This window comes from Enhydra lutris, unplaced genomic scaffold (assembly GCF_002288905.1).
Source record: "Enhydra lutris kenyoni isolate GAN:26980312 unplaced genomic scaffold, ASM228890v2 scaffoldscaffold112, whole genome shotgun sequence".
NCBI lineage: Eukaryota > Metazoa > Chordata > Mammalia > Carnivora > Mustelidae > Enhydra > Enhydra lutris.
The window spans coordinates 1,142,579-1,163,946 of NW_019154196.1; the positions used below are offsets into that span (position 1 = coordinate 1,142,579).

The following is a 21,368-nucleotide window of genomic DNA, read 5'->3' on the forward strand; positions in this document are numbered from 1 at the left end:
GAATTGTTACAGTTCTTTTCTTATATCTCAGGTTGAATTCACAGGTGTTCAGAATTATATGAGAGATATCTAGCTGAATTCAGGAGACCAAATGAAACAAGGTCTCGCTACTCTTCTGCCATCTTCTCTCCTTTCGCTGTAATTTGTTTTGTAACAAGTAAGTTCATTGTAGAAAAACATAAAATTATTATTCACATCTGAATAACATTTCCTGTAGATTTATATATGTAATATGTTTGTAAAATCTGAAACTAAATTCCCCGAAGTTTCAACATAAAAAAATGGGAGAGGATGGAAAACAAAAGTAAAATATAACATATTTCGTTTTAAGGAAAGATGAGTGTGTGTGTGTACACAAAATGCAAGTTAGTACATGCTTTTTCATTGCCATGCCAAATAAAATTATAAACAAATGGACTTCTGAAACCATAAAAAATAATAGTAGGTAGGCAATAGAAATTCAGTTATTCAAACAAAAGGAAACATGCTTGTTAAAATAGAAAGAAAGATACAGTGTAAATAAAAATGAAATCACAATACACATAGAAAGCAGTCAAAATATATGTGGAACCACACAAAAATGGATTAAATTTGAAAGTTATCAGAGTCATACTGAGTAAATTAATACAATCTAAATATGCATTATTTATATTATCCTAAACTGAATAAGTCAGTCAGAGAAAGACAAATACCATTATGATTTCACTCATATGTGGAATTTATGAAATGAAACTGATGAACATAGGAGAGGGGGAAAAACGAGAGAGGGAGGCAAACCATAAGGTACTCAATTATAGAGAACAAACTGAGGGCTGATGGAAGGAGCTGAGTGAGTGAGTAGGGTCAATGAGTAATTGGCACTAAGGAGTGCACTTGTGTTGACCACTGGGTGCTATATGTAAGCGATGAATCATTAAATTCTACTCCTGAAACCCATATTGCCCTATATGTTAACTAACTGGAATTTAAATAAAAACTTGAAACATGAAAAAAAAAAAATGAGACACCACTACAGTTATTAAAGAGGGCACTTGATGTGGTGAGCTCTGGGCGTTACATGCAACTGATGAATTATCAAACACTAAATCTGAAACTAATGAGGTACTATTTGTTGGTTAATTGAATTTAAATAAAAAACAATAATAATAAAAGTAAAATTAAATAAATAAATAAACATTATTTATAGAAGATGTGCTTAAAACTAAACATCCAAAAACACTTGGCTATTGGATAAAATAAAGAAATGAGTCATGATTTAGTATTCATTAGATTACAAAACAGGATAATGATTTACAAATGTACTGGAGGAGGAGTTGAATTGAGAAAGTTTTCTGAGAAGGTATTGTTTTATTAAGGAAAAATAAAAGCCCTCTTGTAAATGTTGGTTTATTCTTGTAAATATTCATAAGTATTGGTTAAAAAAGAAACAGGGGTACAGTTTTCTAGAATAATAATAATAATCATAATAATAATAATAATGCCCTTCAAAAGAGATACAAAAGACTTGGAAGACTAGAGAATACAATGGAAATGGAAAATATGTTTGGAGAGGTAGGATACAATAAACCCCAGAGGGCTTATTCTAGGCAATGAACATTTCTACTATACAGGGCCTTTTTAAGATTAAATGAGAAATATCCTATAAATCATCATAATAAAACATGAAGTCATAAAGAAAACCCAGTAAGATTTCAGTGAGGTGGTTACTGGTTAAAGTAATTCAAGTTTTTTTTTTTTAAAGATTTTTATTTATTTTACAGAGATCACAAGTAGGCAGAGAGGCAGGCAGAGAGAGGTGAAGCAGGCTCCCTGCTGAGCAGAGAGCCCAATGTGGAGCTCAATCACAGGACCCTGAGATCATGACCTGAGTTTGATCACAGAACCCTGAGATCATGACCTGAGTCGAAGGCAGAGGCTTAACCCACTGAGCCACAGGCACCCCTAAAGTAATTCAAGTTTTAAGAATAATAAATTATAAAATAGAAAGGAAAGAAACCCTTCCAAAAAAGAAACATCATATAACACAGAATTAAAGGTCAACAAACATGTGCAACGTTAGTAGAAAAATCATCACCCTGCTCAAATGGGCAGTAACAAACTTGGATGGAAGTAGCAACATGGTAAACATGAGATTTTAGGTTTTACTCAAAATAATTGAAAATATTTTTAATACCTTTTTAAATTTCTTTTCAGTGTCCCAGAATTCATTGTTTATGCACCACACCCAGTGCTCTATGCAATACGTGCCCTCTATAATACCCACCACCAGGCTCACCCAACCCCCCACCCCATTTTTGTATAATTGAAAACAAGGAAAAACGGAAATATAACAATAAAATCAAATAGGTCAATACAAATCTTATTTGGATTGTTTTAATAATTGAAAATCTTAAAACAATCCAAATAGGATGTGTATTAACCTGTTTGATTTTATTGTTGTATTTCTGTTATTCCTTCTTTTCAATTATACAAAAATGCTGCTGTAGGAAAAATAAAGTCTCCATCCTAAAAGAAAAAAAAAAGCCAAGTGAAAAGGTAGCCTCCACCACTTTTTAAATATCCTCACACAATCATTCATTCATAGAACTTAAATGGCTGGTGAAATCTCAGATACCAGGGGAACCTGTATACTTAAAATTGTAACATTCCAGCCTAAATAGTGGAGAAAAGCACATTTAAAGGAGTTGGGAACTGCTTGTTTACAAGAAGGACATTCACAGTATCCACTAGTAATGTATTAGTTATTACAACATAATTTTAGTTGTTTTTAATCGAATAAAATGCCCTTTTACTTTTAATAGAAGTGTGTCTCATTTATATTTATAAATATATTGTAGACATGTAGATATTTTCATGTATATAAACATACATATGTATGTGGTTTGTTTTCTGGCAACTTCTTTTCACTGTTTCTTTTTTTAAAAACACCTTTTCCCCCTTTATCTTTTTCTTTATACTTAATTATGTATTTGAGTGTTTCTGTGTTTGAGAGCTCAAAAAGTTTTTAATTGAGGTATAGTTGATATAGTGTTATATTAGATTCAGGTATACAGTATAAAGTATACAGTATAAAGTATTCAACATTGTATTCAACATTGTATTCAATACATTAGTTATGAAGATACACAACACCATAGTAACAGCAAACATAGTCAAATCCAGAAAATATCTAATATCTTAATATGATGGTGTGTTAACCACTCAATTATAAAGTTTAAAGGACAAGAGTAACAATAGTAAATATAGCTACTAAAATCAGTTAACAAATCAGTTAAAATCAGTTAACAAATATTCAGTATAAAAATAGAAAAGTCGTGCCTTTAAAAAATATAAAAGGGGAGAGTAAGATGGTGATTTTTTTCTTTGTAACTAGAGTTAAGTTGTTAAAACATAAAATAGACTGTAATATCTATAAGGTATCTTATGTAAGCTTCATTGGAACCACAAAGCAAAACAACTACAAAACATATATATGTGTGTCTGTGTGTTTGTGTGATTACACCAAATATTCTTCAATGATTATAAAGAAGGTAAATCTGTCATTTGTGACAAGAATCAACCTTGAGTTGGTTCAACATCCGCAAATCAATCAATGTGATACAACTCATTAATAAAAGAAAGAACAAGAACCATATGATACTCTCCATAGATGCAGAAAAAACATTTGACAAAGTACAGCATCCCTTCCTGATCAAAACTCTTCAAAGTGTAGGGATAGAGGGCACATACCTCAATATCCTCAAAGCCATCTATGAAAAACCCACCGCAAATATCATTCTCAATGGAGAAAAACTGAAAGCTTTTCCACTAAGGTCAGGAACACAGCAGGGATGTCCGTTATCACCACTGCTATTCAACATAGTACTAGAAGTCCTAGCCTCAGCAATCAGACAACAAAAGGAAATTAAAGGCATCCAAATCGGCAAAGAAGAAGTCAAACTATCACTCTTCACAGATGATATGCTACTATATGTGGAAAACCCAAAAGACTCCACTCCAAAACTGCTAGAACTTGTACAGGAATTCAGTCAAGTGTCAGGATATAAAATCAATGCACAGAAATCAGTTGCATTTCTCTACACCAACAACAAGACAGAAGAAAGAGAAATTAAGGAGTCAATCCCATTTACAATTGCACCCAAAACTATAAAATACCTAGGAATAAATCTAACCAAAGAGACTAAGAATCTATACACAGAAAACTATAAAGTACTCATGAAAGAAATTGAGGAAGACACAAAGAAATGGAAAAACGTTCCATGCTCCTGGATTGGAAGAATAAATATTGTGAAAATGTCTATGCTACCTAAAGCAATCTACACATTTAGTGCAATTCCTATCAAAGTACCATCCATTTTTTTTCAAAGAAATGGAACAAATAACCCTAAAATTTATATGGAACCAGAAAAGACCTCGAATAGCCAAAGCAATATTGAAAAAGAAAGCCAAAGTTGGTGGCATCACAATTCCGGACTTCAAGCTCTATTACAAAGCTGTCATCATCAAGACAGCATGGTACTGGCACAAAAACAGACACATAGATCAATGGAACAGAATAGAGAGCCCAGAAATAGACCCTCAACTCTATGGTCAACTAATCTTCGACAAAGCAGGAAAGAATATCCAATGGAAAAAAGACAGCCTCTTCAATAAATGGTGTTGGGAAAATTGGACAGCCACATGCAGAAAAATGAAATTGGATCATTTCCTTACACCACACACGAAAATAGACTCAAAATGGATGAAGAATCTCAATGTGAGAAAGGAATCCATCCAAATCCTTGAGGAGAACACAGGCAGCAACCTCTTCGACCTCAGCCGCACCAACATCTTCCTAGGAACATCGCAAAAGGCAAGGGAAGCAAGGGCAAAAATGAACTATTGGGATTTTATCAAGATCAAAAGCTTTTGCACAGCAAAGGAAACAGTTAACAAAACCAAAAGACAACTGACAGAATGGGAGAAGATATTTGCAAATGACATATCAGATAAAGGGCTAGTGTCCAAAATCTATAAAGAACTTAGCAAACTCATCACCCAAAGAACAAATAATCCAATCAAGAAATGAGCAGAGGACATGAACAGACATTTCTGCAAAGAAGACATCCAGATGGCCAACAGACACATGAAAAAGTGCTCCATATCACTCGGCATCAGGGAAATACAAATCAAAACCACAATGAGATATCACCTCACACCAGTCAGAATGGCTAGAATTAACAAGTCAGGAAATGACAGATGCTGGCGAGGATGCGGAGAAAGGGGAATCCTCCTACACTGTTGGTGGGAATGCAAGCTGGTGCAACCACTCTGGAAAACAGCATGGAGGTTCCTCAAAATGTTGAAAATAGAACTACCCTATGACCCAGCAATTGCACTGCTGGGTATTTACCCTAAAGATACAAACGTAGTGATCCGAAGGGGCACATGCACCCGAATGTTTATAGCAGCAATGTCTACAATAGCCAAACTATGGAAAGAACCTAGATGTCCATCAACAGACGAATGGATAAAGAAGATGTGGTATATATACACAATGGAATACTATGCAGCCATCAAAAGAAATGAAATCTTGCCATTTGCGACGACGTGGATGGAACTTGAGGGTATCATGCTTAGCGAAATAAGTCAATCGGAGAAAGACAACTATCATATGATCTCCCTGATATGAGGGAGAGGAGATGCAACATGGGGGGTTAAGGGGGTAGGAGAAGAGTAAATGAAACAAGATGGGATTGGGAGGGAGACAAACCAGAAGTGACTCTTAATCTCACAAAACAAACAGGGTTAATGGGGGGAGGGGGCTTGGGAGGGGTGTTGGGATTATGGACATTGGGGAGGGTATGTGCTATGGTGAGTGCTGTGAAGTGTGTAAACCTGGCGATTCACAGACCTGTACCCCTGGGGATAAAAATATGTTATATGTTTATAAAAAATAAAATTAAAAAAAAAAAAAGAATCAACCTTGATAATGTTATCCTAAGTGATTATAATTAACACAATTATAGGAATCTGAAAAATCTGAATATATAGAAACAGAGAGTAGAATGGTGGTAACCATGGATGAAGGGAAGAATAGGCAGTTGTTATTCAGAGTGCAAACTTTTAGTTGGAAGATAAATATGTCTGATATCCAATGTACAGCATTATAGTTAATAATATAGTGTATGATATTATAGATTATAATTACAGATTATAGTTAATAATATAGTGTATTATATACTTCAAGTGTCCTAAGAGAGTAAATCTTAAATGTTCACACCACAAAAAGTGTGGCAATTATGTGATGTTATGGAAATATTATCTAACACAAAGGCAGTAATGATATGGTAATATATATAAGTGTATCAAATGAACATGGTGTACACCTTAAAATTATAACAATGTTAGATATCAAAATTATGTCAACAAAGTTGGAAAAAATTAATTTGCTTTTCTTTTAAACTTGAACATTTTTTTCCTATTTAAAAGATAAGGCACTTAAACTTTGATAAATACTGCTGGATTTTTTAAATTATTTTCTATTGTTAGATAAACTACAGTGATCATCTCATCTGACTTCAAGTAGATGACCTGATATTTCTCCTCCGCTCTCCCAGGGATTCTCTAATTATTCTTATAATCCCATACTTGTTTCCAGATATATAGATATTTATGATGTTTATCACATCTTGAAATATAGAAGTATATGTTCATTTATTTAGTTATATTTTTTCAAACATAGTAATTCTATATTATGTTTGATATTCTTTTCTTTTTTGATTTACAAACTCATCCTTTGCTTTTTTATCTTTTCTTTTTTCTGTTTATTTTTTCCTTGGAGATTTTTCAGCCTCACTTTCTGGTTTTAACCAGTTTTAGCTATTATCTATTTCTCATTTCCTAAGATAATTTTTTTAAAGATTTTACTTATTTATTTGACAGACAGAGATCACAAGCAGGCAGAGAGGCAGGCAGAGAGAGAGGAGGAAGCAGGCTCCTTGCTGAGCAGAGAGCCCAATGCAGGGCTTGATCCCACGACCCTAAGATCATGAGCTGAGCCAAAGGCAATGGCTTAACCCACTGAGCCACCCAGGCGCCCCATCCTAAGATAATTTTTAAATTTGTTTTTATTAATTTCTAGCCAATATTAATCTGGATCAAAATTAACCTCTATTTTTTATTTATATTTCTCTTTGTATGTCTGATGTATAGTATTAGAATACTATTTCACAGAAATATCACATTAATATTTTGTTAAACAAAACAATTTCAAATATTTATATATCATGTAATTTTAATGACTTTATTATGCTTTCCTATTATATTACTTTACTAATTTTTACTTTTTTAAAAATTTTTTAAAATTTATTTTCAGCATAACAGTATTCATTGTTTTTGTACCACACCCAGTACTCCATGCAATCCATGCCCTCTCTAATACCCACCACCTGGATCCCCCAACCTCCCACCCTCCCACCTCTTCAAACCCTTCAGATTGTTTTTCAGAGTCCATAGTCTCTCATTGTTCACCTCCCCTTCCAATTTCCCCCAACTCCCTTCTCCTAACTCCCCATATCCTCCATGCTATTTGTTATGCTCCACAAAGAAGTGAAACCATATGATAATTGACTCTCTCTGCTTGACTTATTTCACTCAGCAGAATCTCTTCCAGTCCCGTCCATGTTGCTACAAAAGTTGGGTATTCATCCTTTCTGATGGAGGCATAATACTCCATAGTGTATATGGACCACATCTTCCTTATCCATTCGTCCGTTGAAGGGCATCTTGGTTCTTTCCACAGTTTGGTAACTGTGGCCATTGCTGCTATAAACATTGGGGTACAGATGGTCCTTCTTTTCACTACATCTGTATCTTTGGGGTAAAAACCCAGTAATGCAATGGCAGGGTCATAGGGAAGCTCTATTTTTAATTTCATGAGGAATCTCCACACTGTTCTCCAAAGAGGCTGCACCAACTTGCATTCCCACCAACAGTGTAAGAGGGTTCCCCCTTCTCCATTCCCATCCAACACATGTTGTTTCCTGTCTTGTTAATTTTGGCCATTCTAACTGGTGTAAGGTGGTCTCAATGTGGTTTTCATTTGAATCTCCCTGATGGCTAGTGATGATGAACATTTTTTCATGTGTCTGATAGCCATTTGTATGTCTTCATTGGAGAAGTGTCTGTTCATATCTTCTGCCCATTTTTTGATATGATTATCTGTTTTGTGTGTGTTGAGTTTGAGGAGTTCTTTATAGATCCTGGATATCAATCCTTTGTCTGTACTGTCATTTGCAAATATCTTCTCCCATTCCGTGGGTTGCCTCTTTGTTTTCTTGACTGTTTCCTTTGCTGTGCAGAAGCTTTTGATTTTGATGAAGTCCCAAAAGTTTATTTTGGCTTTTGTTTCGTTTGCCTTTGGAGACATATCTTAAAAGAAGTTGCTGTCGCTGATATCGAAGGGATTACTTCCTATGTTCTCCTCTGGGATTCTGATGGATTCCTGTCTCACGTTGAGGTCTTATATCCATTTTGAGTTTATCTTTGTGTACGGAGTAAGAGAATGGTCGAGTTTCATTCTTCTACATATAGCTGCCCAGTTTTCCCAGCACCATTTATTGAAGAGACTGTCTTTTTTCCACAGCATATTTTTTCCTGTTTTGTCGAAGATTAACTGACCATAGAGTGGAGGGTCCATATCTGGGCTCTCTACTCTGTTCCACTGGTCTATGTGTCTGTTTTTATGCCAGTACCATGCTGTCTTGGTGATCACAGCTTTGTAGGAAAGCTTGAAATCAGGTAACGTGATGCCCCCAGTTTTATTTTTGTTTTTCAACATTTCCTTAGCGATTCAGGGTCTCTTCTGATTCCATACAAATTTTTGGATTATTTGCTCCAGCTCTTTGAAGAATCTCGGTGGAATTTTGATTGGAATGGCATTAAAAGTATAGATTCCTCTAGGCAGTATAGACGTTTTAACAATGTTTATTCTTCTGATCCAAGAGCATGGAATGGTGTTCCATCTTTTTGTGTCTTCTTCAATTTCTCTCATGAGTGTGCTGTAGTTCCTCGAGTACAGGTCCTTTACCTCTTTGGTTAGGTTTATTCCCAGGTATCTTATGGTTCTTGGTGCTATAGTAAATGGAATCGATTCTCTAATTTCCATTTCTGTATTTTCATTGTTAGTGTATAAGAAAGCCACTGATTTGTGTACATGGACTTTGTATCCTGCCATGTTACTGAATTGCGGTATGAGTTCTAGTAGTTTGGGGGTGGAATCTTTTCGGTTTTCCATATAAAGAATCATGTCATCTGCAAAGAGAGAGAGTTTGACTTCTTCATTGCCAATTTGGATACCTTTTATTTCTCTTTGTTGTCTGATTGCTGTTGCTAGGACTTCTAATACTATGTTGAACAAGAGTGATGATAGTGGGCATCCTGTCGTGTTCCTGATCTCACCGGGAAGGTTGCTAGCTTTTTCACATTGAGGATGATATTTGCTGTGGGTCTTTCATAGATAGATTTTATGAAGTTCAGGAATGGTCCCTCTATCCCTACACTTTGAAGTGTTTTAATCAGGAAAGGATGCTGGATTTTGTCAAATGCTTTTTCTGCATCAATTGAGAGGATCATGTGGTTCTTCTCTCTTCTCCTATTAATTTGTTCTATCGCACTGATTGATTTGCGAATGTTGAACCATCCTTGTAGCCCAGGAATGAATCCCACCTGGTCATGGTGGATCATCTTTTTAATGTGCTGTTGGATCCTGTTTGCTAGGATCTTGTTGAGAATCTTAGCATCCATATTCATCAGTGATTTTGTCTGAAATTCTCCTTTTTGGTAGGGTCTGTGCCTGGTTTGGGGTTCAGGGTAATGCTGGGTTCATAGAAAGAGTCTGGAAGTTTTCCTTCTGCTTCAATTTTTTTAAACAGCTTCGGGAGAATAGGTTTATTTCTTCTTTGAACGTTTGGTAGAATTCCCCAGGGAATCAGTCAGGTCCTGGGCTCTTTTTTTTGGGGAGGTTTTTGATCACTGTTTCAATCTCATTACTAGATATCGGTCTATTTAGGTTGTCGATTTCTTCCTGGTTCCATTTTGGGAGTTTATAGTTTTCCAGGAATGCATCCATTTCATCTAGGTTGCTTAGCTTTGCCATATAACTGTTGATAATAACTTCTGATGATTGTTTCTACTTCCTTGGTGTTAGCTGTGATCTCTCCCTTTTCATTCATAATTTTATGAATTTGGGCTTTCTCTCCTTTCTTTCTGATTAGTGTGGCCAATGGTTTATAGATCTTCTTGATTCTTTCAAAAAACCAGCTTCTAGTTTCATTGATACATTCTACTGTATCTCTGGTTTCTACCTCATTGATCTCAGCTATAATCTTGTTTATTTCCCTTCTTAGGTGTGGAGTTGGTTTGATTTGTTGTTGTTTCTCCGGTTCTTTAATGTGTAGAGACAGCTGCTGTGTTCTGGATTTTTCAATTTTTCTGAGGGAGGCTTAGATGGCTATGTATTTCCCCCTTAGGACCACCTTTGCTGTATCCCATAGGTTTTGGACCGAAGTGTCATCATTCTCATTGGTTTCCATGAATTGTTTCAGTTCTTCTTTGATCTCCTGGTTGATCCAAGCATTCTTAAGCAAGGTGGTCTTTAGCTTCCTGGTGTTTGAGTTCCTTCTGAACTTTTCCCTGTGATTGAGCTCCATTTTCAAAGCATTGAGATCTGAGAATATGCAGGGAATAATCTCAGTCTTTTGGTATCAATTGAGTCCTGCTTTGTGACCCAGTACATGGTCTATTCTGGAGAACGTTCCATGTGCACTTGAGAAGAATGAGGATTCTGTTGGTTTAGGGTGGAATGTTCTGTATATATCTATGAGGTCCATCTGGTCCAATATGTCATTCAATGCTCTTCTTTCTTTATTGATTTTCTGCTTCGATGATCTGTCTATTTCTGAGAGAGGTGTGTTAAGATCTCCTACTATTAATGTATTCATATCAATATGACTCTTTTTCTTGATTAACAGTTTTCTTATGTAATTCACTGCTCCCATATTGGGGGCATAGATATTTAAAATTGTTAGATCATCTTGGTGGATAGTCCCTTTAAGAATGATGTAGTCTCCTTCTGTATCTCTGACTACAGTGTTTAGTTTAAAATCTAATTTATCTGAGATAAGAAACACTACCCCAGCCTTCTTTTGAGGCCCATTGGCATGAAAGATGCTTCTCCAACCCTTCACTTTCAGTCTGGGTGTATCTTTAGGTTCAAAATGGGTCTCTTGTAGTCAACATATGGATGGTTCCTGTCATTTTATCCAATCTGCAACCCTGTGTCGTTTTATGGGCGCATTTAGGCCATTCACATTGAGAGTGATTATTGATAGATACGTTTCTATTGACATCGTGCCACCTTTGAAGTCTTTCTTTCTGTAGATTGTGTCTATATTTCTGTTCAATGCTACTCTGAGGATTTTTCTCTTTTATAGAACCCCCCTTAATATTTCCTGCAGTGTCGGCTTGGTGGTTGCATAGTCTTTTAAGCCTTGCCGGTTGTGGAAACTCTTTATCTCTCCATCCATTTTGAATGTCAGTCTTGCTGGATAAAGTATTTTTGGCTGCATGTAGTTCTTATTGAGTGCCCTGAATATATCTTGCCATCCCTTTCTGGCTTGCCAGGTCTCTGTGGACAGGTCTGACATTATTCTGATGGGCTTTCCTCTGTAAGTAAGGAGCCTCTTTGTCCTAGCGGCTTTCATGAGATTATACCTACAATTATGATTCCTCAATTTGACTATCAGGTGCCTTGATGTTTTTCTGGAATCTATAATCTTGGGTGGAGACCGTTCGGCCTCTAGTACATGAACGCTGGTTCCATTCGTGAGATTGGGAAAATTATCATGAAGAACTTGTTCCACTATATCTTCTAGACTTCTTTCTTTCTCCTCCCCTTCAGGGATTCCAATGATTCTGACGTTGGAACGTTTCATGGCGTCATTTATTTCCCTGATTCCGTTTTCATGGTTTCTAAGCTGTTTGTTCCAGGCTTCCTCTTGATCCTTTCACTCTATCTGTTTATCCTCAGATCACTAAATCTATCTTCTGTCTCAGTTACCCTAGCTTTGAGAGAATTTAGGTTAGATTGGAATTCATTGAGAGCATTGTGAACCCCAGCCCTGGTTTCTTTTAGCTCTGCCCTAACATTGTGAACATCCTGTCTGGTCGCTTTCAGATCGGCCCTAATCAATTCCGTTTGGTCATCCATGGCTTTCTCCAACCTAGCTATTGCCTGGATAATTGTTAACCTGAATTCTCTTTCTGACATATTGTCTATGTTGATAGCCATTAGCTCTGTTGTAGAAGGTCCATCCTCTGTATTTTCCTTCTGTTGGGCATTCCTCCTCCTAGTCATTTTGGTGAGAGATGACTTAACAGATATAGCTGTTTGTATCGACCATGGTGCAGTCTGGGTGCACCCTGGAACACTTCTGAGTAATCAGGATTCCCCCCCCCAAATGAGAGAAAAAAGAAAAGAATAAGAAAAAAAGAGAGAGAGAGAGAGACAGGAAAGGAAGGGAAGATGAAAGAGAAGGTTCAGCCCAAATGGGCCCCAAGGTAAGATTTATGAGGCATACAAACAAAAACAGACAAACAAAAAGACTGATAAAAGTATATAACAAGAGAAAAAAAGTGTATATGCAAATAAAGGAAGAATCTTGTCGAAAAGAACCCCAAGTGTAAGATTTATATACTCTCAGGACAAACACAAAAACACAGAAACACTGGTGGAAGAAAAAGATGGGAGAGTGGTTATAAATTCTCAGTGTGGGCGAGGAAGGTTGTTTTGATTCTTCCTGGGTGTATCTTGATATCTTTGTTAAAGGACTCAACTTTCCTAGGCTGAAGGGGGATTAAAAATTGGTTTACCTATAGGGGTAGTATTGATTGGGGAAAGGTGATTACTTTGAAGTTTAACTCTATATGAATATTAGAAAATAAAAATAAAAAAGGAATAAACTAGACTAAACTAAAAATAAAAAAATTTTCAAAAAAAAAATAAAAATAAAAAAATTTTCAAAAAATAGAAATGCAAAAGAAAAACACAGGTGTATGTATCAAAAAGTTCAGGTTAGAAGGTTATTATGGAATTTGATGTACTGGGCAGCTCACTGTGATGGTAAATAGGTTAAAAATTATCTATATTAAAAAAATGAGCCAGAATAGTGGGAACAAATTAAAAAATAAAAGTTGTCCTATGAAGTAGTGGTGGTGGTTCTTTTGTAGTCTTTTTTTTTTTTTTTTTTCCTGGTTGGTTTTCTGGGGGCGGGGCCTGCCACGTGGGTTTTCAGTCAATGATGTTCCCTGAGTTAAGTCCTCCAGTCCCCCTCAAGGGATTGGGCTCTGAGGAAACCGTTTTTTTCAGGCTTTTCTTCTCTGGAGGTTTTTATGTTTGTTCACTTTTTTTTTTTTTTCCCTCTCGCCTTGACGGCTTTTCATGGTTATTGTAGGTTTAGAGGAAAGCAAACTGCACCCTGACCTCCCTCTCAGAGAGAAGCCTCAGTCTGTTCTTCTGTGGGTGTTGCAGAGCCCATATAAATCCCCCCTTGGCTGCTGGCAGAGCAGGTTCAGAGTCTCGGTCCCTGGGGATACAGGATCTTCTGCTTGTACCCAAAACCAAAGCAGTGGCAGCTGTTTGGGCAGCTCCAGACCACCAGAGAGGTTCCAAGCAGTGATCACACACTGAGATTTTCCCACTGGCCCGGGTTGGGAGTGCCCGGTCTTTCTGGGTCTAAGAGCGCCCAGCTTGCGTGCACCTATTTCAGGGGAGGCTGTTGGTTGTGTGCATGTCTCAGGCTCAGAGAACGGGGTGCAGGTCTGAAAGCACCAGGCTGGGCCTTCACGCACCTCTCTCAGGGGAGAGTTTGGGGCGTGCCTTAGGCTCTGAAACAATGGCGTGTGTCAAAGAGCGCCGGCTGTGCCTTTGTACCTCTCTCAGGGGAGGATGAGGGGCGTGCGCATCTCAGGCTCTGTAGCAGGGCTGCCATCCCCACACAATCTCAGGGGCACTGGTGGCTTGGGGACCAAGACCTCGTTTCTCCACCGCACTCTCTCTGGCTCAGTACCAGGGGAGGCTGTCCTGGGACAGGGGAATTAAGCCCCTGTCCCTAGCCGCCCTGATTCCCACAATTTCCCCCACACGATCTTTTGCTCTTTTGGAGTGCTTTCAACCAGTCTCCAAGTTAATGCTGGTCCCTAGACGCAGGGTACTCTCGCTCATATTAGGGGTATTACTTTCCAACCGGTCACCTCTGGTGGCTCCCTCCCCCTTTTGTTTATCTTCCGATATCAGTCGGTCTTTCCCACTCCACTCCGCTTTACCTGCCCACTGGCATCTTCTTCCCCTGTAGAGATCCAGATGTGTATAATTCTGGTCTCCGGCTGTTTTCATGGGTGATCGGAGTTCTTTGGTAGGTAATCAGTTCACTTTAGGGTACAGGTTGAAAAGGCGCCTCCTCCTACTTCCCCGCCATCTTGTCTGCCCTCTAATTTTTACTTTTGATATATGATGTTGCCTAAATGTAAATGTTTTATACTTTAAAGTAATACATTGCTTTTGTTTTGGTATTATTGAACTTTATTCAGAAATTCGTTTTAAAATGTGTTTAAGTCTTTTATATATGTATACAGCTTTAATAGAACAATCAAGGAGCAGTTTAACAGTCCTGTATATCTTTGTTATCCATCATTATATGCTCCTATGACTATTTTTGTAAAAAAAAAAAAGCACAAGCAATTAATATTAGACTGATAACAAGTATTGTCTTAATTCTTTCTGATTTTCTTTTGTTCCCATTATATGACTAATATCCAATACAGAGATGGTCACCCAACAGCCACTCAGTGAATATTTGTAGTGTGAATAGACTGAAGAATGGCAAAACTTATAGAATATATAATTAACAAATTGCTTAAGTTATTGTGGATCACTTTAAAACAGCCTACTAAAAACAGTTAATGTGGACTCTGAGAAACAAACTGAGGGTTTTGGAGAGGAGGAAGGTGGGGGGGTTGAGTGAGTCTGGTGGTGGGTATTATGGAGGGCATGTATCGCATGGAGCACTGGGTGTGGTGCATAAACAATGAATTTTGGAACACTGAAAAAAAATAAAATAAAATTTAAAAACAAACAAAAAAACAGTTAATGTGTTATCTCAGTTTACTGAAAACACAGAAAGTCTGGTTTTTATTTTCTATATCTCTGTAACATTTTGGGAGTGATAGCTAACTACCTTCAAAGATAGATCCCCGGGAACATTTTGGGAATCCCAGTCCCTTCTGAGATCCTAATAATTTTTTCCTAAATGGAAAAAGTGTTCATACTTTTCCTGACTATCCACATGAGGCCATATATTTAACTGAATGAGGGAGCCTTAGATAAGATCTCAAGGCAGAAAGGTCCACAGGTCACTCATCACTAAGTTTCCGTTTGCCCAACTCTGCCACTGATCTTGTTTCCAACCAGGTAATGCCATATTTTAATTTATTTAAAATCAATTAATTAACATATAGTGTATTATTAGTTTGAGAGGTAGAACTTAGTGATTCATCAGTTACATATAACACCGGGTGCTCTTTACATCAGGACCCTCCCTTAATACCCATCATCCAGTTATCCCATCCATCCCACCAACCTCCCCTCCAGCAACCTCAGCTTGTTTTCTATAATTAAGAGGTAATGCAGGTAATGTCACTTTTAAGATGGAATACTTATAATATAAAGAAATAGAAGGTCAGGGTTGCATAAATTCAGAAGGCACAATATTTCCCTGGATGTGAAGGGAACCTATGCTAATTTCTGTGGAACTTTATGGAAAAAATTTGTATTTTAAGATATGCATATTATAATTAAGTGCTATTCATCATTAATTATTATATGCTGTATATTTATTTATAATTTGTATGTCAAAACACACAGGAGTCATTCTGTCTCTGATTGTTTTGTCATAGAAATTTTACTACACAATATTTCATTTATCATACTGGAAGGGTGAGTTTCTTAAAATTCCTCATATTGAAAAGAAAAAATAATTACGAAGTGGATTGTTTAATGGTGCCTGGGTGGCTCAGTCATTAAGCATCTGCCTTTAGCTCAGGTAATGATCTCAGAATCTTGGAATCTTGCCCTGTGCTGGGCTGGCTCCCTACTCAGCAGGAAGACTGTTTCTCCTTCTCACACTCCCCCTGCTTGTGCTCCCTTTTGCTGTCTCTCTGTCTGTCGACTAAATAAATGAAATCTTTAAAAACAACAAGTGGATTGTTCAGAAAAATTTTATATAATTTCTATTACTAAGGTAAACTATTTCAATGTTGTATTAAAAAGTGATTTTCTTGATTATGTAGATGTTTGCATGTACATAATTATGCTATTTAGAAAAATATAGTTAGACACAGTGTGACTCTTTTCCATATCTGCCTTTATGTACTGTATCAATCAATCAATGTTATTAATCAATATGTATAGAAAACAAGAAACAAAATATGTGTAGTAAATATTGATGGGAAGATGAGAGTTGCCTTAGTTTCTTTTCTCTTTCATAAATATTTTAAGTGATATTATACTGTTTAAAAAATCAATTTAAAGAGTGAACAAAGTATTTTTTATAAACATAAGTCAAAGTAAGTTTATCAGAAAACAATATGTAATACCATCAATCTGAATTTGTTTTCTTTGCAAGAGGAAAAACCAAACCCATGATCATTTCCAAACCAACTGAACTACATGAACATTCTGTCCAAATGCCACAGTGTAATGCAGTTTGCATCTTAGGTGATGATAAATTGATAAAACTGTGGAAACAGAGAAAAGATGTGATGCAGTCTTATGGAACAAAATATGCATTTTGTATTTAATTCAGAGAACTTTGCAGAGAAAAAAATGAAATAAGTTTAGGGTATGGTCATGGGAACTTAGAATACAGAAATTGAGTTTAACTGCCAAACCTAACTACTTGCAGCATACAGGGTCTAGCCTTTCCCCATGCATGCTGGAGTTCTTGGAACTAGCACAATTCTTCAGTACCAGGCTATTTGCTCTCCTTATCCCCTAGAGAGAAATGATCTTCCTTTGATTCTTGAATCTTCCGTTGGTATCCTCACTTATAATACCCTAATTTCCCCCTTGTTTATGGTGGTTATGATCAGAAATAGATGAATCCTTATAATTTGCTCATTTCTTTACTTCATGTCTCACATTCATTGAACTGTAAGTTTGATAAGAGCAAGGATTTCATCTCTTTGTTCACAGTATATTCCCTCATTATCATTCAGTGTGTGGACCATGACAAGAATTCAGTAATACCTGTGAAATTGCTATTTAAGGGGCGCCTGGGTGGCTCAGTGGGTTAATAGGCCTCTGCCTTCGGCTCAGGTCATGATCTCGGGGTCCTGGGATCGAGTCCTGCGTCAGGCTCTCTGCTTGGCAGGGAGCCTGCTTTCTCCTCTCTCTCTCTCTGTCTGCCTCTCTGCCTACTTGTGATCTCTCTCTGGCAAATAAATAAATAAAATATTTAAAAAAAAAAGAAATTGCTATTTAATAGAATCTGTCACCAAAAATAAAAAGGAAAAAAAATAGAATCTGTCTTCCAGTGTTTCAATTTTTGCATTGTTTGCTGATTTACAAATTTAAATTTTTACAGTATAAAAATTCAGTTTCTTTCACCAAACATTTTTTGTATCTTATCTGTCTTACATTCTTGAGATTTCTTCTGAACTACTCTTCAGTTTCTTAAAGACATAAAATTAATACTCAAAAAAATTTCCTTAAGTCCTGTTTTGCATGTTAGTATTCTTTAATGTCAATGGACCATCTTTCCTACCCATGAAGCAGAACTTTAAAATAATCATAGTTAGTAAATTTGTCACTTTTAATTATTTATATCTTTTAGTTTTGATTTTTGGAAATTTATTTATTATTCCCTACCAATTATTGAAGAAAACCAATAAGGGATGCTTATGGGGTGATAATTATATAGAAATTATAATACTTTCTGGGTACCTGGGTGGCTCAGTCAGCTAAGTTTCTGCCTTCAGCTCAGGTCATGATCCCAAGGTCCTGGATTGAACCCCACATCAGGATCCCTGCTTGGTGAGGAGCCTGCTTCTCCTCTCCCTCTCCCTGTGCCACTCACCCTATTTATGCTTCCTTTGCTCTCTCTCCTTCTGTCAAATAAATAAATAAAATCTTTAGAAAAAATCATACTGCTTTCTGTTTTCCTAGTTTATAAGGTTAAGTGTTTTTAGTTCAAAGGTACAGGTACTATTTTAACATTATCTCCATTAATCTGGATCCAAATTATCTGAGATAAGAATTAGAGATAATAAATAGAGATATCAATTTATTTATTTAGATAAATAGAGATATAATAATAATAATAATATAACCATTTCTAAGGTAAGAATAGTGTCTCAGAAATTTAAACTTATTTACTTAAAGTAATTAAAGTTAACCTAGTTAAGGTTAAATGACCTTTGTTTCATTTAAAAACTGGTATGTTTTCTAGCCCAGGGTTTTTCTTCAGACACTCAAAAGTTTATTTATGCTCAGTCTCACTGTTTAGGGTCTATATTTAGAGCACATGGGCTTTGTTCCTGGGATAATCTCCATTTTTCATGATCTTAATAACATCACCAAACAATGTAAATTAAAACTATGCAAAAGACACTACATATGTAGCTAAAAGAGAATGTTAATTGCATAAAGATATTCATTGGGAATGCTGCTATTAAATTCCAGAGAGAAATCCCCAGGGGAATATTGATTTGGGGCCATCAAGTGTGATCATCAAGAAAGAATTCTTGAGATGTTTTATGGTGCAAAAATTGACAGAACCTGTGGGCAGAAAGAGCTGCACTTATGACTGTGAGGAGTGACTAATCATATATTTTTAAATTTGTGGAGAGAGTGGGGGTAGAGCATAAGTTTCTGTATGCTGAAGTTAGAGTCTACAGGATCTTGGAGATCTGGTTATTGTTAAGATAAGTTTGCTTTTAATCTCTAATGAAACATCAACATTAAGGCAGCCATGAGTTCCTTGAAGAGTGTCATACTCTGTGTGCCTCAGGTATTCATCAGTGGGCTCTAACTTGTAAGGAGATTTAATTTTAGCTACATTTATCTCATTTTTGTTTTCCTCATCAGGATCTTATTAATACCATTTTTGTATAAAAAACACAAACTTATGGAAGAGAGATTGTATACAACTGCTCGGATATAAGGAAAAACATCCAAATGTTCCATGTCCTAAGACCCCCTGGAAAACTAATAATGGCTGTAGTATAGCCTTTCTGTGCAATTCATTCACAAAATCTTACTTATAATTATGTCCAAGCACCAATGTCAAAAGCACTAGCAATGAGAAACAACAGTTTCCAAGTAGGCTTTATTCTTCTTGGCTTCACTAAATGGCCCCATCTAGAAATTATTCTCTTCTGGATAGTGATCATTTTGTACGCCATGATCATCCTCTCCAACTCAACAATTATCTTGCTCTCTTGTGTGGACGTTCATCTCTACACTCCCATGTACTTCTTTCTTAGCAATCTTTCCTTCTTGGATCTCTGCTTCACTACAACTGCTGTGCCTCAGATGTTGTCTAACTTGTGGAGGCCAGACAAGAGCATCACCTACACAGGCTGTGTCATTCAAGTATCTGTGTTCCTCTGCCTTGGTGCAACAGAAGGTGTTATGTTGGTGATGATGGCCTTTGACCGCTATGTTGCTATTTGCCAGCCTCTGCACTATACCATCATCATGAATCATCAGTTCTGTTGGAAACTGGTGCTAATAGCCTGGCTGTCTGGACTGATGGAATCTGCAACCCAATCTCCCATCACATTCCAGCTTCCTTTTTGCACCCACCACCACCCGGATGATTTTCCGTGCGAAGTTCCTGCCTTCATATGCCTAGCATGTGGAGATACCTCAGCCACTGAGTGGCAAATGACCACCTCTGCTGACCTTTTCACCATCGTGCCAGTGGTATTGATCCTGACTTCCTATGGCTATATAGCTCGAGCCTTGGGGAAACTCCAGAAGAAGAGGGAAGAAGAGGGAAGGAAAAAAGCCATTGCCACCTTCCCACCTTATTGTGGTCTTCATGTTTTATGGGACAGTGGCCATGGTTTATGCAGATCCTAAGAACCACTTTGCTTCAAATTATGGCAAGATCTTCACTTTCTTCTACACTTTGGTCACACCACTGTTGAATCCTCTCATCTATACTCTAAGGAACAAAGAAGTAAAAGATGCTCTGCAAAGACTGCTAAAGAAAATGATGCACAAATGAAAAATGTCCTTTTGAATCAAAAAAAGGTGTTGAAATCATGATGTTCTTATACTCTCCATTAGAGAGTCACTGAATTATTTTACAAAACAGTAGTTTTAGTTTAAAGGCAGTAATTTGTAACTTACTCTTTATTCCTATGGTTTTACATAACATATTGTTTTAAAAACTCTGTACAGACATAATGACAGTTTTTGACACATAGTAAGTATCCAGAATGTTTGTCAGGGGGAAATGTTATTTTCAGAGTTAACTTTTGAAGAATATTTGTGATTTCTTTTGTCCTTGTTTTTGTTTTTATTTTCTCCTTTGTTCTTATTTGTTATGTTCAATTAGTCAACATATAATACATCATTAGTTTTTGATGTAGTGTTCAACAGTTCACTAGTTGCATACAACACCCAGTACCCATCACAACACACTTCCTCCTTAATACCCATCACCCTGTTATGCAACCCCCAAACCCCCTCCCTTCTGTAACTCTGTTTCCAGGAGTGCAGAGTCTTTCATGGTTTGTCTCCCTCTCTTATTTCTTCCCATTCATTTTTCCCTCCCTTCCCCTGTGGTCCTCTGCACTATTCTTTCGGTTCCACATGTGAGTGAAGCAATATGATAATTGTCTTTCTCAGTTTGACTTATTTCACTTAGTATAATCCCCTCCAGTTCCATCCATGTTGATGCAAATGGCTGGTATTCATCCTTTCTGATGGCTGAGTAATATTATATTAAATAGGGTAGCTCTATTTTTTATTAACATATAATGTATTATTTCATTCATGGTTACGGGTCTGTGATTCTTCAGTCTTACACAATTCACAACACTCACCATAGCACATACTCTCCCCAAAGTCCATCACCTGGTCACCCCATCCCTCCCCCCTCCCCCCCCTCCAGCAAACCTCGGTTTTTTTCCTGAGACTAAGAGTCTCTTATGGTTTGTCTCCCTCTCTGGTTTCATCTTGTTTCATTTTCCCCTCCCTTCCCCTATGATCCTCTGTCTTGTTTCTCAAATTCCTCATATCTGTGAGATGCTATGATAAT

The 21,368-nt window shown here is 36.8% G+C and overlaps 1 protein-coding gene across 1 annotated transcript; it reads left to right on the top strand.

Moving 5' to 3' along the window:
* The first annotated feature begins 19,273 nt into the window (after window positions 1-19,273).
* On the top strand, window positions 19,274-20,330 carry LOC111139645 (olfactory receptor 15-like). Its single transcript, XM_022491971.1, is given in 2 exon segments — window positions 19,274-20,118; window positions 20,120-20,330. Coding segments are annotated over 2 exon segments (1,056 nt in total).
* The last annotated feature ends 1,038 nt before the right edge of the window (window positions 20,331-21,368 follow it).